Raw genomic sequence first — 14791 nt, 5'->3', positions numbered from 1 at the left:
AAAACTTTGAACTACAAAGTCAAAATGCTTTCTTGCTTTCGTCTTTCTCACACGATTAAACATACAGGGGATGAGTATTGGCCACAATTATGCATCAAAATGTAAATTCAGCGGCATCTGTCTGTTCATTCAAACGTTATTCCCAGAATTGTGCAACAAAGCTACTGGCCTATAAATACAAACTGTGCATACATCACGCCGAAGCTGATTGGACTGTTAAACAAGGGGTCGGCTGTATGCAGCATTTGGTTCAGCATACGGTGATTTGGTGAATCTCCAACACGAAAAAGAACATCCATCACCACAAGGGTTCAAGTGTTTATTTTTCCTGAAGGTCTCCTCAATCACAACAGCACGCGTTCCCCCCCGGTGTCCCTCTGAGGAAACAGATGATCCACTGTACTGAAAAAGAACACTATGTTCAACTGATATCTAAAAGAGAAAAATGCAACTGTTATGCAAGACATGAAAGCAGTAACCCCAGCCCGGGTAGAGATCATTAGCGGAGGATCCAGTGGTCTCCTGCAGTGAGTTGCCTCTCAAGAGTCGACATCAAAGACACCGGTATGGAGAGGGAAATAATTTAGAATGCGGGGAAAAGGCTGGAATTGATTGGTCGGTACTGAACCTATACAGTATAGGTAGCTCTCCAATACTACTTATTAAAAAGATGCTTGGAGCGTATTAAAATTGCAGTGGTCTACACTTAACAAGCTGCCAGGTAGGGTCAACTATATACTGAGCTACACACAAAGCACACGGACCATTTAATTAAATTAAATCAAAATACAGCATTGCATTAAATCTTATTGCTTTAACCAGTTATTTATTTTTCTCTATTAATAGTTCAGTCTCAAGAAAATTGTACAAAATGGCAATCACAATTTCGGAGAGCTTGTGGAGACGTCTATGAAACATACTTGTTTTGTCCAACCAATATTTAAAAAAAAAACCAAGATATTCAATTTATGGTATAAAAAATAAAAAGAGAAAAGCAGGGATCCTCACATTTGAGGCTGAAACCTGCAATAATTTACATTATCACTGCATACATTAGTTTAAACAGTTAAGAAATTATCAAAATTGTTTAATTTTATTTTGTAAGTTGACTATTTGATTAACTTAACCAATCATTGTCAGCACTGGTTTATACATTTCAACATGTCAGTAGGACCTACCGGACACTAAAATAATCATTTAAATGGACAGTTATTCTTTATGTAACCTAGACATCTTAATACAAACACTGCAAATTTAACCTTGACGTCTCAACATCTTTTATCACGTATTACCAAATAACTGCTTGGGTTCAGATGCACACCCACAATGACTAGTTATCGCTGTATGCCACTTCAAAACACATCCCACACCAGAGTTCACCTCAAGCAAACAAAAAGGGCCCTGAGAAGTTCTTGTTTATGACTGATGGTGCGGTAAAGTTAACCAAACTCCAACCTCCCCAAAGTGACTCATAGCCCCAGTAGTTTAGTGCACTTAGGATACATTATTCATCCCAAACCAAAAGGCTCCATCAGCCACGTGAAGCTGATCATCATCATCATCATCCCCATGTGCATTTCCAACAGCCGGTCATACGATACTGCTCAAAGCTCAGAAATAAAAAAAAGGAGGAGCTGAGCTTTGAGGAGGCCTTTTAAAAAAGGCGCTGACACACCAACCCGATTATCGGCCGTCGGACAGTCTGGCGAGGTCGGTGTCTCGAGTCTGTTTGGTGCGTTCCCTGCCATCGTCAGTCGGAAGAGCTTTAATTTGGGCCGATTTGACACGTTGAATCAGCCAGTGGGCAGTCGGACTCAATGACCACCAATCTGATTGGTGGAGTGCCAGCCCTTGACTAGCGAATCGGTGCACTTACGTTAAAACACTTACCGGAAATGACGAACGGGATGAACGTGAAGAACGCCTCTCAAAATCTGACAAAAATCTTGATAAAAAAAAAAAAAAAACAGACAGATTCAGTAACTGCATGGCCTATTTCTCGCTTAAAGATTTCTCAGAAACACGTTTCGGTGAACTATTTTCATGAAATACGAGATTGTATTCCAAACGAGCCGCCATGATGGTCGGATTTGAAGTCAGACCCACGTGACGCGGTCGTCATTTCCGGTTTTCATTTTTTGGGCGACAACACAGATTAGCACCGCCTGCTGTAATGGAGACGTATTACGTCTCTCGCAGAACGTACGCTCAAGTCGGCGTCGCGTCGGTGTGTTCCGAGGCACTTTTTTTGACCTCGGGGAGCAGACTGATCGGTCCGACTGCCTTTTCTGCAGACAGTCGAGTTGGTGTGTCAGAGCCTTAATGCTCCTCTGTTGTTTCTTTCCAAACCCCATGACCATTGTGGAGAGGAAGTACCAGGCTGCTACTGAATACCATCCACTAGTCTGCAAACACACACTGGCCTCTCACCTAGTAGGAATAGTAGCCCACTGGAACTGGAACTGGATCTTTTGAGAAATCATTTTCCGAGGCTACCACAACCTCAAAGGAAGCTTTGAAGCTCGAGTCAATACTCGGCGGTGCAGGCGAGTAGACTTAATTTGTGGAGAGCACAAAAAAAAGGTGCAATCCCCAGCGCCTATTCGTTTGACTTTGCTGAGGATATTCGTTTAGGTTTGTAATAATTCATGAGAAAGCCCATGTCTTTATTATGCTTAAAAGTCAAGCTAAAAACCATACAAAATGCTTTGCGTTATCATAGTCACTCTAAAGCGTATGCACAGCTAAAAGGGGTTGTCCTCTGGAAAGCATCTGGGATCAAATCTTGGCAAGCCATCTACACGCTTATCCCGATTATGCTGACTGTCAGCACATCGTGAATTCATCATATGTGACCTCACTTTGTCAGATGCTGGAGTATGTGGCAACTTTATAGTCTTTTGTAATTGCATTTGGTATGAAATTTGAAATACATGTGAAATAAGTAGGGTTCAAAGATTCAGTGAATCTCATGCTATGCAGCACATGGTCCAATACAAAACAATGCTACGGTCTCAGATGTCTACAACGTGGCTGATTGTAGAGAACAATGGGGTTCCTTTTTTTTCCCCCAACTGTACAAAGATGGCGGAAGACAGGCTGATACAGCAGCACATCAATAGTACTCTCTAATGGAGACAGATGTCCTGTCAGGAGGAACAAGGGAAGACCGAGCTCTTGTTTGAAACGCAGTACAACATGGATGTAAACAGAAGTGGGGAGGATAGCATGGTTGTCCTTCATCCATCAACTTGGAGGAACAGAGACTGCTTGATTTAGAAAGAAAAAAACAAAAACAAAAAACACTCCAACTAACTTCTAATGCGATTATCTGATAATACTGATGTAGCAAAATAATTGGATAAAATCGCATCTTGCATATGGCTGCAACATGAAGTCTATCTGGCTCTTATATAATGAATCTGTTGTTCTGTGCAGAAACAGGGCAGATAATTCTCACAAGACAAATTTGGCAATCAGCCTGTGCAGACTGCATTCAACCCAAAAGTCTGGACAGAGAGGACCACTCGCAGCTGCAACATCAACACTGTTACACAACAGGGCTGCTCCATTACAGGATCGTTGTGGTATACAGCCTCGTTTTAAAATGGGATTCAAGTTGTCATTTTACAACTGTAACAGTGAAGGGTCTGCTGTAAAATACAACCCGTCAACATTTTTTGGGCTACAAATATGATTTTTTCCTTTTTTGATTGTTTCATGAAAAAATTAATAAATTAAAAGTCAATTTTGAAAAATGCATCAATCAACACTTAATCAAAAGGGTTTATAAATTTCCTGTCGATCAACTAATCAATTAATCGTTATTTCAAGGTTCATATTTCTGTAACTCAATGAAAAAACTGAAGCGTGGGATCTCCTTTCGCTGAACAGAGCTTCTATTCAGCGTCAGCAAACATGAAATGCTCCGAACATCACCGGCACCCAGAGTTTATTCAAATATTTAAACAACTTGGCCAGCATTGCATTTAAGAACTGCAGTAGAGTATTAAATGTGGTCATTTCATTATTAAAAACCTGACAGGCAGAATAATGGCCACTAAGATGGTATTTTCCTACCACATCTGGAGCTACGTGTCGATGGCACTGAGGCTTTAGCTCCTCTCAGTATGCCCATTGTAATACCCACAATCAGCCACTAATATGAATGAATTTCCAGCTTTGTGGTCCAACTTGTGAACTTAATATTTCCACAACACACCACCTCTTCTTAGTTGCCGTTTTATTTTAACTCATGGCTCGAGTAAGTAAGAAAACAAAGCTAATAGTTACAGAAGCATGTAAAAATCAGCACATAAAAACACTGTGTTTATGAAATTAAGCAACTGTTAAAAACATTGGTTTTACAAAATTCACAACTGTAAGTAATACAGTAGGTAGTGAATAGTCTGTGTTGGCATTATCACACTAGCATCAGTATGTTATTCACTTGGCAGCGAGCAAAAAAACAAGACAGTCTTCAGTATTTCCTTTGCACCACTTTGCAAAGGAATAAAGAGTGCAAGTAACTATGTGCAAGTGGGACGGATATGAATAATTCATAAAGAACACTTATCAGGGTTAAATTATGTGCATTTCAAGAAATCAACTGAGGTTGGTAGTACATGGCTGTACACGCATGAAGAACAAAGTCATGGATTGTGCAAAAAGCCAACAAATTACCATATGAATGTGTAGACATTCTTTCATGTGTGGCTACGCCAGCCGCTACACTGCCTCGAGTTGGACTAACATTTGAGATCTTTAAGATGGAGAGCTAAAGAGTGTGGACACAAGCCAGAGGGGGAGCAAAAACTAGTTTCAACTCGACCACACAAAGACAGACAGAGGGCGAGGTCTCTGTGCAGGCATGTCACACAGGTGGGCTCAGGTTACCGCCCTGAGGACGTGTCACCGTAGACTGAAGCCAGTCTGCTGGATGCTCCACAGCATGGTTGTTTTCTTACCATGGTTCTCCACCACCGACAAAGTATACAGGTTGGGTTTGGGTCATGCATAGGGTTGGGCATTGTTTGGATTTTAACAATTCTGATTCCAATTCCGATTCTTCCTCTCGATTCCGGTTCTTATCGATTCTCATTTATGATTCTTTGAGGGGTGGAGTTGAAACGGGTTACAAAGTTTTATTTTGATTCAATGGTGGGTTGCAGTTTTACAGCTTCTTCAACGTAAAATAAAGCCACACTAGAGAGCAGCTTACTGTGCTCCAAGGCTGCAACACAAAACTTGTGCATGTTAAATTGGGAAGAGATGATCAGATTTTAAACCAAAACCTCCAAACAATTCCAATAAAGAAACGATTCTACTGGAATCGTAATTTTTTAAACAATTCCAAGTAGGAATCGGTTCTCGATGCCCAATCCTAGTCATGCATAGGTTATTGTTCATAACCTATGCATGAAACCCACTCAAAATCTACAGCCTCTTGGGAGTATCAAACACAGACTCTTAATCACAAGACACACGTCTTGTGTTTTTCTCCTTAGCTTCCTGCATCAGGACCACCGCTGCGTCAACACAGTAGCCTTAAACGTGGGGTATACTCGCCGCAGCCGACCTGTCGAGCGCCAGTGTGACGTCTATTTCTACGGACTTGAAGAAGAAGAAAAAGGTAAACCATGGCAGAACTGGCAGCAGCATTGACGTCAGTGCTCCGATTTGATTGGATGACCTACTCGGTCGGATCGAGCCTTTCATTCACAATAAAAGAACTCATCTTAACCCAGTAAGTTTACCAGAGACTTTAAGTCACTCTGAGAGTCCTGGCATCACGTTACCCTCGAGCTCGTTCATGCTTCCCGTTTCCGCTTTGTTGCGCACCGCTCTGGTCGCGCACTTAAAATCCTGGCGCGCCAGCGAGATCTACGTCATTTTGACGTCACGTTGGCACGCGCCAGCTCGGCTACGACTGTAAAACGGCCTTTACTCTCCAGTCTCTTCACTGTGCCTTGCAGACCATCTAGTCTGCAGTGACCATTTTAGCGGGGGTGTCTATGCCAGCCAAAGAGGAGAAGCAATCCCATTCCAAAGCACATTTAAAAAAAAAAAAAAAAAAAAGAAAAAAGGTAGAGATGGCCCGATACCATTTTTTGCTTCCCGATACCAATTCCGATATCTGAACTTGCGTATCGGCCAATACCAAGTACCCATCCGATACCAGTGTGTCATATTTTATTATTATTATTATTATTATTATGTTTTACCAGCTGTATACTACCATCCCTGCATGGATATGATTTTTATCTCTGTTGTCGGTCTGGCTCAGGTTAAACTCTTTGTGAAACATCAACACAAACAATGAACACCACAGAACTTTCTTTTATTCTCCAGTTTGACAGAAAAGAAGATAAATAAACTACTTTAACGTAGATTTTCTTTAGGGCTTTATTACATGGTATCTGATCGGTGCATAAACTCCAGTACTTCCCGATACCAGCGTTTTAGGCAGTATCGGAGCTGATACCAATACTGGTATCGGAACATCTCTAGTTCCAAGAGTGGAGAGCTGCAGACAGAGCGGAGGTAAGCTAATGCTAGTAGCTAAACTTACTGTGTTGACCTGGCATTAGTAAGTTACACACGAAAGCATGGCTTTCCACGTATATGTAGTCAGTGGCAAAAACAGCACTTTTAGAGGACGTACAATGACGGTCACTATTTCCCCGGAGGGTTACATTGCCACCTGGTTCTCAGCTGCCGGTTACAGTGTTGTCGCTCAATACTGGACCAATTTCAAAAGATTTTTGTTCACATCAGTCACTTACATACAAACGCATGGGAAATAGGGTCCAGGTTGAAAAATACCAAAATGCCCCTTTTAATTTTTTTCTTATCTTAACAAGTAGTTCTGTATGTGTGGGGGGGGTCCTCAACCATCTATGTGTTTATTAGATGAATGCTGAAGAATGTAGTGGCCTTTGCAAAATATACATACATGTCTGTTGAGGTTTGAAAGTTATGGAATTCCATCTTCAGCTTGATCAAGTCAAAGCGATTATTGTCACATGCAAACAGTGAAAGTTTCCCTGTACAATAACAATTCTTCTTTTGCCCTCCACTTTGAATGTCGTTCACAAGGAAACACGAGCTACAAAGAAAGAAATACAGGAAATAAAGAAAGAAGACTATATACTATATAGTGTAAGTAATGCTATACTTCAGGTAGAGCTCAGGTGCTTGGGAGTAGAAAAAAAACAAGTGTAGCAGTTACAGAAGCATGCATTTACATGGATACACAGGGAAGTGGATTATGTTGCAGAGTGGTTTATGAGTGTTCTATGGGTGTTCACTCCTCCTTTTGTGAAAACTCTAAACTGTTAAAATCCATCATTATTGACATGAATTCAAGCAACTGTGCTCTGTGAAGAAATAAACTGCAGCCTTTACAGCCATCTTTTCAGGCCACAGGTGGGTTGGTTGATACTCAAAAGATAGATTAGGATGATCATTGCTCTGCAACATCTCACTGCAGGTCGAAATGATACTACTTCTATCACTGAACGCTCCTGTAGTTGATAACTGTTCTATGCTGCAGCAGTTGAAATATTATCTTTTCTTTGGTGTCCAAATCCCCTTGATAGATGCATTTACCACTGGCCATTTGTAGAGCAAAAAGTCCTGCTAGACTCACCATATATACAAACTGCTGACTGAGAAAAAAACTGCACCTTACCTTCCCAATGGGGAGATTCTTTATAGAAGAAAAAAAGATATATACACACACATTTCTCTTGGCAGCATAAATAGCAGAAAATACAAACACAGCAAATACTGCCCAATACTAAATATCTTATATAAAGTCAGGTTTACTTATTGCAAACAGTAGCCTATACAACAACTGTTCCAGCTGAACAGAAACATTTGAATGTTATCCCACGATGAGTGAAAGACATTGCAGCACTAGATCTTAACCCGATTAGATTGAGTTTATAACCCCCCTGTGTGCACCTACCTGTCAGGATGCAATCACAGTCAGCCACGCAGAAATATGACAGGGAGACGCCACTTTCAGCCGCACACTACGGCAGTGACGCTGCAACTAACATGACACCATAAGGTCACAGGAAAGCAGCTGCGCAAACGTGCGATCGCATTTCAGTCGAGTCACCTGCACATGATCCGTCAACCGGAGCAAGGTGTAAATACAGCAGCAACAGCCCGGCTCATCTGTAGCTACTACAACGGGGAGAGGTGTGCAACGAGCCAGATTAAATGACTCGGCTTCAATGCATACAATTTACCGCACTAAGGTTACACCATAGACTGTTAACAGTCTATGGGTTACACACGGCTGCTCCTCTCTGCCAAACACCGTACAGACTCATGACCACAGAGGCGTTCAAAGACCTCCGGCGATCCCGGAGGGCAGGTTTACAGCGCCTGCTTTTCTGCGTGTCTTGTTAAACCAACATCCCACTGCTGAAGGAAAGCAACGTTTGTCAGTTGCTGCTGTGCGTTCATGTGACGTTAGGCTACTGGGATGGAAATTGAAATGTGAACACGCACGTACGTTAACCCTGCTTGTATGTCCACCGACAACAGGCTACACGGCTGTTTTTACCCCCCCTCCGAATCACTGATGTCTGACTGAATTAATCGACACGAGATGCGCAGCTCTACGTGTGCGAAGACGCAGCTTGTCGGCCTTTTCCACTGGACCGTACCGGGGCACCGGCCGCCTCAGTGACGGCAGCGACGTCTCCCTGTCGGTCCTGATAAACTTGTATGATTGAGTGACGCGGTCATGCGACCGGACGGCGCTAGGACCACACGGAAGCATGATCGGACATCGAGCCTATAGTTATTGTCATGATTAAGACAACGTGCTTCTTGGTTCTCCTTACATACCTGTCACCGCCACCTTCGGGATCTGGCTGCTTGCGTCCCGATATTGAAACGTTCATGTTTCACGCGTCGGTTTTTGCCCATCCGCGTCTCTGGATCCTGTCGCCTCCAAGGTCTGCCTGTCCGCGGACCATGCGTGTTGTTTCCACAGCGCCGAGAGGGGCGGAGCCCACGGACCACGGAGACGGCGTGCAAGTGGATCGTGAGAATGCCACTTATTTATTCTCGGAGCCAATCAGCTGCGGTTCACCTCGAATCGGCACCCATTGACCGTGTAAAATGCACAGTAGTAGCTGAAGAGTGTTTGGTTTTAGAATTACGTGAGCAAACACAGATAAATGATCTCTTTCTTTACCCCCTAACTCCCAATTGAAATGCTCTTTGGTGCAGTGTATGTGCATCCCATCGCCTGCACATACAGATGCTTTTCCATCAATGTGAACAAATAAATGTGACAAGAAATGTGATGGAGACTGGAGGCTGCACTGACTTCTATTTTAAAAACAAAAAAGCTAAATGGCTTCATAATGGTTTATATGCAGCTATAACAAGCCATATACTTCATCAAGATCAAGATCCCACAACTGTAGTTTAATATAAGACCGAAAGTCAATTGCAGATCACTATTGCTGTAGCTGTAAATTCCACAGAAAACGCATGATGGCTGTTTGCTAAGTGATGTTTAAAACTGATAGTAACTTCTCATGCAGGACTACTTATCATTTTTTTGTTTAGAAAGAGATTAAAAATGTCAGTTTGAGCGACACAAATAAAAACGGCCTGATCAGATGGTTGTACCTCTTTTTAATATTCACTGCACATGATCCTACAAGGTGTGACCTTAATGTACAACAGAGGTTGGCCATGGTAACAGGGTTTACTCTACCCTCTACTGGCCGGACATGAAATCTTCTGATTCAAATGAGATCCAACTTTTCTGGTGAGGAATTAAACATTAGTGTGTTACAAAGGCATTTTACTAAAAACAAAATACCAAAAAGGTATGAATTATAATGATTTAAAGATATTTACTGTATCCTTCCATACACAAAAACTCTGGTGAGGGAACAAGCTAAAAAATACAGACTTTGCCTTTGTTTTTGCCTCCAACTACTAAGATTAAACTTAAGCATAAACTAAACAACTTCAAATATACAAAAAGATAGCAAACAGCTACAAGCACATTCAGTATTTACAGCAGAGTCTCTTTTCTGGGGAGTGTGAAGGAGCGTGGACCACATTCAGAACGCCGTGTCTTGTTTTCCATTCAAGGTTCTGGTGGTGTAAAATAAAGTCTGAACACAGGTTTATGCGCCTCCAATCATTCACGGCAGTCCTTGTTGAACCAGGTGTCCTGATACTTACTACTTAGTATTTGTCACAGTGATTCAGCATCCTCTCTCCTCAGCTGACCTCTACCATCTCCCTCTGTGGAAGGGTGGGCACCCAAACCCTGGCCTCCCATTTCGGAAATGTCGCCCTTCTCTGCCATCCATGCCCTCATGTCCCATAGAAGGATGTTGATGGAAAGGAGGGCCACGAGGAGGAAAGTGCATAGGCATTCTGAACCTATCTGGTGGGAACATGGGTCCCCGGGGCATCATTTGCGGGGGCAGGTGTGGCATGTGTGGAGGCGAGAGGAATGGAGATAGATGAGGATTCGGCATGCCGGGAGGGGGCTGCAGAGGTGGCATACCCGGTCTGGGACCCTGCATGACTCCTGGGCCTGGCATGGTCATCACCGGTGCTCCAGGAGACCCCAGGTGGTTGTCGCTGCCCGAATCTGAGGGTGTGCCTTTGTCTCCTATAGAAGCATTGGGGGACTCTTCTGGATGTTTTACACTTCCTGCTGCAAAAGAGGATAAGTTAAGGTTTTATCGATCCCCTAGTGGTAAATTGAGTATCGTGGCAGCGCAAAAGAAAACAGACCAGAAAGAAGTAACATCAAGGCAACAACAGTGACAACACTGTGGCATAGATCTGTTCATTTTAGCATTAAGTCCAAAGAGAAGTTACTTTGAATCGACATGACAGCACTTGCATCTCCCCTTTAGATAATGGTTGAAAAATCCACACTATTTTCTTCTATATAAAGATGTCTTACCTGGTGCCAACTTTGTAGGGCCAAACTCTGTGGGGAGGAAAGGAGCTCCTCCTGGAGGCATGGCTGTAGGGGACAGCATGATGGGGCCAGGAAAAGCAGGTGGACTCCTGATGGGTACTGCCTGTTGAACCGGTGGCACCTGGAAGACAAAGAAACACAATGGCGTCCTCGTTAAGATTAAAGTTGTCTTGCCAGGCCTGTCTGGGATAGGGAAAAAAAAAAGCACATCACATCCTGTGCGTCAGGCTTTATCCCAGCACCGTACATCTGGTAAACCGGACTAAGATTAAAGTACAATGAGCAAGAAAGCTTTCTTGAAGCAGTGAACTGAAAGCAAAACTGTACGAACATTTTCTGATTCCACAGCATGAAGACACTTGTTAATTGCATCCCATGTGTATTTATCTTTGTCACATTTCATGAAGGAAAAAAATCTTTTGATGAGTATTTTATTTTTTCCAGCATTTCTGAAAGTTTCCCAAATAAATTTCAGTATAGTCAAATACAAAACAAACACATTTCCCCTGTATATACAATAGTGTGACATAATGATGCATTTTTAAAAGGTCCCATGACATGGTGCTCTTTGGATGCTTTTATATAGACCTTTTGTAGTGGTCACCTTATACTGTATCTGAAGTCTCTTTTATATAGACCTTAGTGGTCCCCTAATACTGTCTCTGAAGTCTCTTTTATATAGGCTTTAGTAGTCCGTTAATACTGTATCTGAAGTCTCTTTTATATAGACCTTAGTGGTCCCCTAATACTGTATCTGAAGTCTCTTTTATATAGACCTTAGTGGTCCCCTAATACTGTATCTGAAGTCTCTTTTATATAGACCTTAGTGGTCCTCTAATACTGTATCTGAAGTCTCTTTCCCGAAATTCAGCCTTGGTACAGAATTTCAGCCACTAGAGCCAGTCCCACAATGAGCTTTCCTTGGGATGTGCCATTTCTGTGTCTGTAGCCATTGAAGAGGAGAGAGGGGGGGCAAGGTGGAGTGTGGGGGTGTGGCCTTGACCAACTGCCACTTTGCTCGTCTATAGAGCGCAACAGTCCCGCCCACATGCATCACCTAGTGGGTTCCGGAAGTAAAAATACAATGCAATTTCTCCATTGACAAATTGGAGTATAAGCCATAAAATGGTAACCGTCGATGGTAGACTTAAAACCAGCATGCCGATGTGACTAAGCGATTGTATATGGTCATATAGACGTCAAAAATCATGGGGCACCAACCTTGTTTTGAGATAAACGTCTTTTATTTGCGATGTCTTGGATAAGTACTTCTTTACCCACAATCCTGAACAATCCCACAATAATGCCACTGATTGGTGGAACTCATGCTGGTGAGGAAGGAGGTGGGGGGGGGGGGGGTCAGTACCCGATCTGTGCTGCCTGCACGATCCGTCACGAGGATTTACGACACTGCACGAATCAGGATCTGTTCTACGCTTCTGCCGTTAGCCTCCGCTGGGAAGCTATTGTTAGTTTAGCTAACAGCTAATTCGGCTGGATTCAGTCTAAAATAACGTTAAAGCACCCATATTATGCTAATTTTCAGGTTAATAATTGTATTTTAAGGTTGTACCAGAATACCATATTTTTGTTGTACTGCACAGCTCTCTCTCACTGCTGCAGCTCCTCTTTTCACCTGGTCTCTGTTTTAGCTACAGAGTGAGACCTCTTTTCTTTTTCTGTACTATCCTTGATTGCACTCGCACATGCTCAGTAGCTCAGATGTAAATCATGTCAGCTAGCTAGCTCCATAGACAGTAAAAGAAAGCCCGTTTCTCCAACTTCAGTCAGTTAGAAAGCAGGATTAGCTGGGAGACTTCTAAATGAGGGCGCACATGTAAGTAGTTCTTTTGTAGATTATGGTGAACTTGTGTGTGTTGTGTTGTTGCTATTGAGAACGAGGTAGCATGCTAGCGTTAGCAAGCTAACGCTAGCATGCTAACGGTTGCGGTTAGCCAGCTCGTTTCGGCTTGTGACAGAAAGCAGATTTTGAACAGCTCACCCGGAGACTGAAGGCAGGACACATTCAGAAACCATATCTCACTCAAAACAGCATGGATGGGTTTTTTCAAAGTTTGTATGCGTGTGGAAGCACCAGAGACACAAAAGAACACCCCAAATCCCAGAAAAAGTGATTTTTTCATAATATGGGCACTCAAACTAAACACTGGGAAAGCAGGCTACAGCTGATGTAACAGCCGTTAAATATATTTAACGGTTATGTTCAGGTTTTATTTTGATGGTCTTTTAAAGTTATTACATGCTGTCTCAGCTAGCGGTTAGCAAATTAGCTGTTAGCTAAACTAACGTAGCTTCCTTTATTCAGTGGTGCGCGGTGGTTTATGGGAAGAGTAGTTCCTTCGCTCTGAAATTACGATATGTACACAGTCTTGTACCTTTGACTTTTTTTGGACTTTCTGTTCGTTTTTTCACTCAAAATGGTACGTTGTATGCTTATGAGTCACGTACCATCTGGTTAGCCTAAGGCATGGTCTAAAACTCTTTATATACAGATTTTTTACTTCCGGAACCCAAGGTCTCTCAGAGGAGGGGCGGGACTGTTGAGCTCTATAAGCCATGATGTCTCTCTCTCATGGGTGAGCCAAATTCTCTGGGCTGACAAAGCAGAGAAAGGGGAGGTAACCTTGCTCCTTATGACCTCATAAGGAGGAAGATTCCATCGGCCCATCTGAGCTTTCATTTTCTCAAAGTCAGAGCAGGATACCATAACCTGACTCCGCCAGATGGATTGCTTCGCATCGGCATATCCATCTGGGAACTTTCCGTTGGAGAACTTTTGGGAAGGGGCGGAAATACTGGTTAGCTGACTGGATGAACCATCTGTTTATCACCTATGTTGGTGATAGACGGGCCAAATCAACCAATCAGATCCACGAAGCGTATGAAAATACAACCACAAGCCCCTGCTGCTGCAGGCAAAGCATAGCTCGTTAGCTCAGTATGCAAGCAACATGTCGGTAAAGGAGATTTGCCGTTTGTGTAGCGAGAATTTAGGAATAAATGGCACCATTTCAGGTTCCCGGACCATATTCCAAAAGAAGGATCCAAGAGGAAAAAAGAATTAACGAGCGGCTAACAGAATTAGGGCTACCGCTGTCTGAAAATACTGGTTAGCTGATTGGATAAATCATCTGTCTATCACCACCTAACCCACCTCAAAACCAACGCTGATTGGCCCGGTCGTTTGGCTAACGGCTCCAAATTTTCTCTGCCTCAAGATGCCAGACTGATCTGCGAGTGGAAAACTGGAGCTCGCCAGATCAGGACGGTCTCACAAGGCTAGGATACCCAGGGCTCGGTTTACACCTATCACCATTTCTAGCCACTGGGGGACCATAGGCAGGCTGGGGGAACGCATATTAATGTTAAAAAAGTGAAATTTTCATGCCATGGGACCTTTAAGTGGCTGAATGTTCTCCATCCCATAATACATTGCTGGAATACAAAATAATCAGGTGATGCATGTGTCACTAAATGCATCAGTACTTACAAACCCAGTCAGAATCAGAATAAGAAGTACGTTTGCTGGCCAAGCACGTTTGCTCAGGACAATGGTTGCGGTTTTGTTTAAAATTGCTTTATCACAGCATCAAATACCATTATTATGTACACTACGTATTTTGTAAACAATACAACCACACACAGTTGTAAATAGACATGAACAAATTAACTTCTGAAGAAGAACAATGAGGAGAGGATGTTTGCCATTATGGAGGCTTTTTGTTGCAGCAAAGTTGAGTTTCACTTGGTGGAGCTGTTGATGACTGCGGACACTTGAGAATT

General features: G+C 42.8%; 2 protein-coding genes across 7 annotated transcripts in view; both read right to left on the bottom strand.

Annotated features, from left to right (window-relative positions):
- Positions 1-9041, bottom strand: part of tiam1b (TIAM Rac1 associated GEF 1b) — a 56638-nt gene extending 47597 nt beyond the window's left edge. For 2 of the 4 annotated variants that reach the window (XM_028573624.1, XM_028573623.1), the window contains exon 1: positions 8869-9041. The gene's annotated coding sequence lies outside the window, so the exon portion shown is untranslated. Of the gene's footprint in view, positions 1-7972; positions 8719-8868 lie in introns of those variants that run through there. The other 2 variants (XM_028573626.1, XM_028573625.1) reach the window with 2 other exon arrangements.
- A 608-nt stretch (positions 9042-9649) lies between these two features.
- The window catches only part of LOC114553102 (splicing factor, arginine/serine-rich 15), a 38845-nt gene continuing 33703 nt past the window's right edge, over positions 9650-14791 (bottom strand). For 2 of the 3 annotated variants that reach the window (XM_028574227.1, XM_028574229.1), the window contains 2 exons: positions 10970-11108; positions 9650-10714 (listed from right to left, as the gene is read on the bottom strand). In XM_028574227.1, coding sequence (XP_028430028.1) covers positions 10281-10714; positions 10970-11108 — 573 coding nt within the window. In that variant the 3' untranslated portion in view covers positions 9650-10280. The remainder of the gene's footprint in view (positions 10715-10969; positions 11109-14791) is intronic. The other variant, XM_028574228.1, reaches the window with a different exon arrangement.

The sequence above is a fragment of the Perca flavescens genome, chromosome 3 (assembly GCF_004354835.1).
Source record: "Perca flavescens isolate YP-PL-M2 chromosome 3, PFLA_1.0, whole genome shotgun sequence".
Lineage (NCBI taxonomy): Eukaryota > Metazoa > Chordata > Actinopteri > Perciformes > Percidae > Perca > Perca flavescens.
The sequence above is the reverse complement of the archived record's forward strand: the minus strand, read 5'-3'. Positions and strand labels throughout refer to the sequence as shown.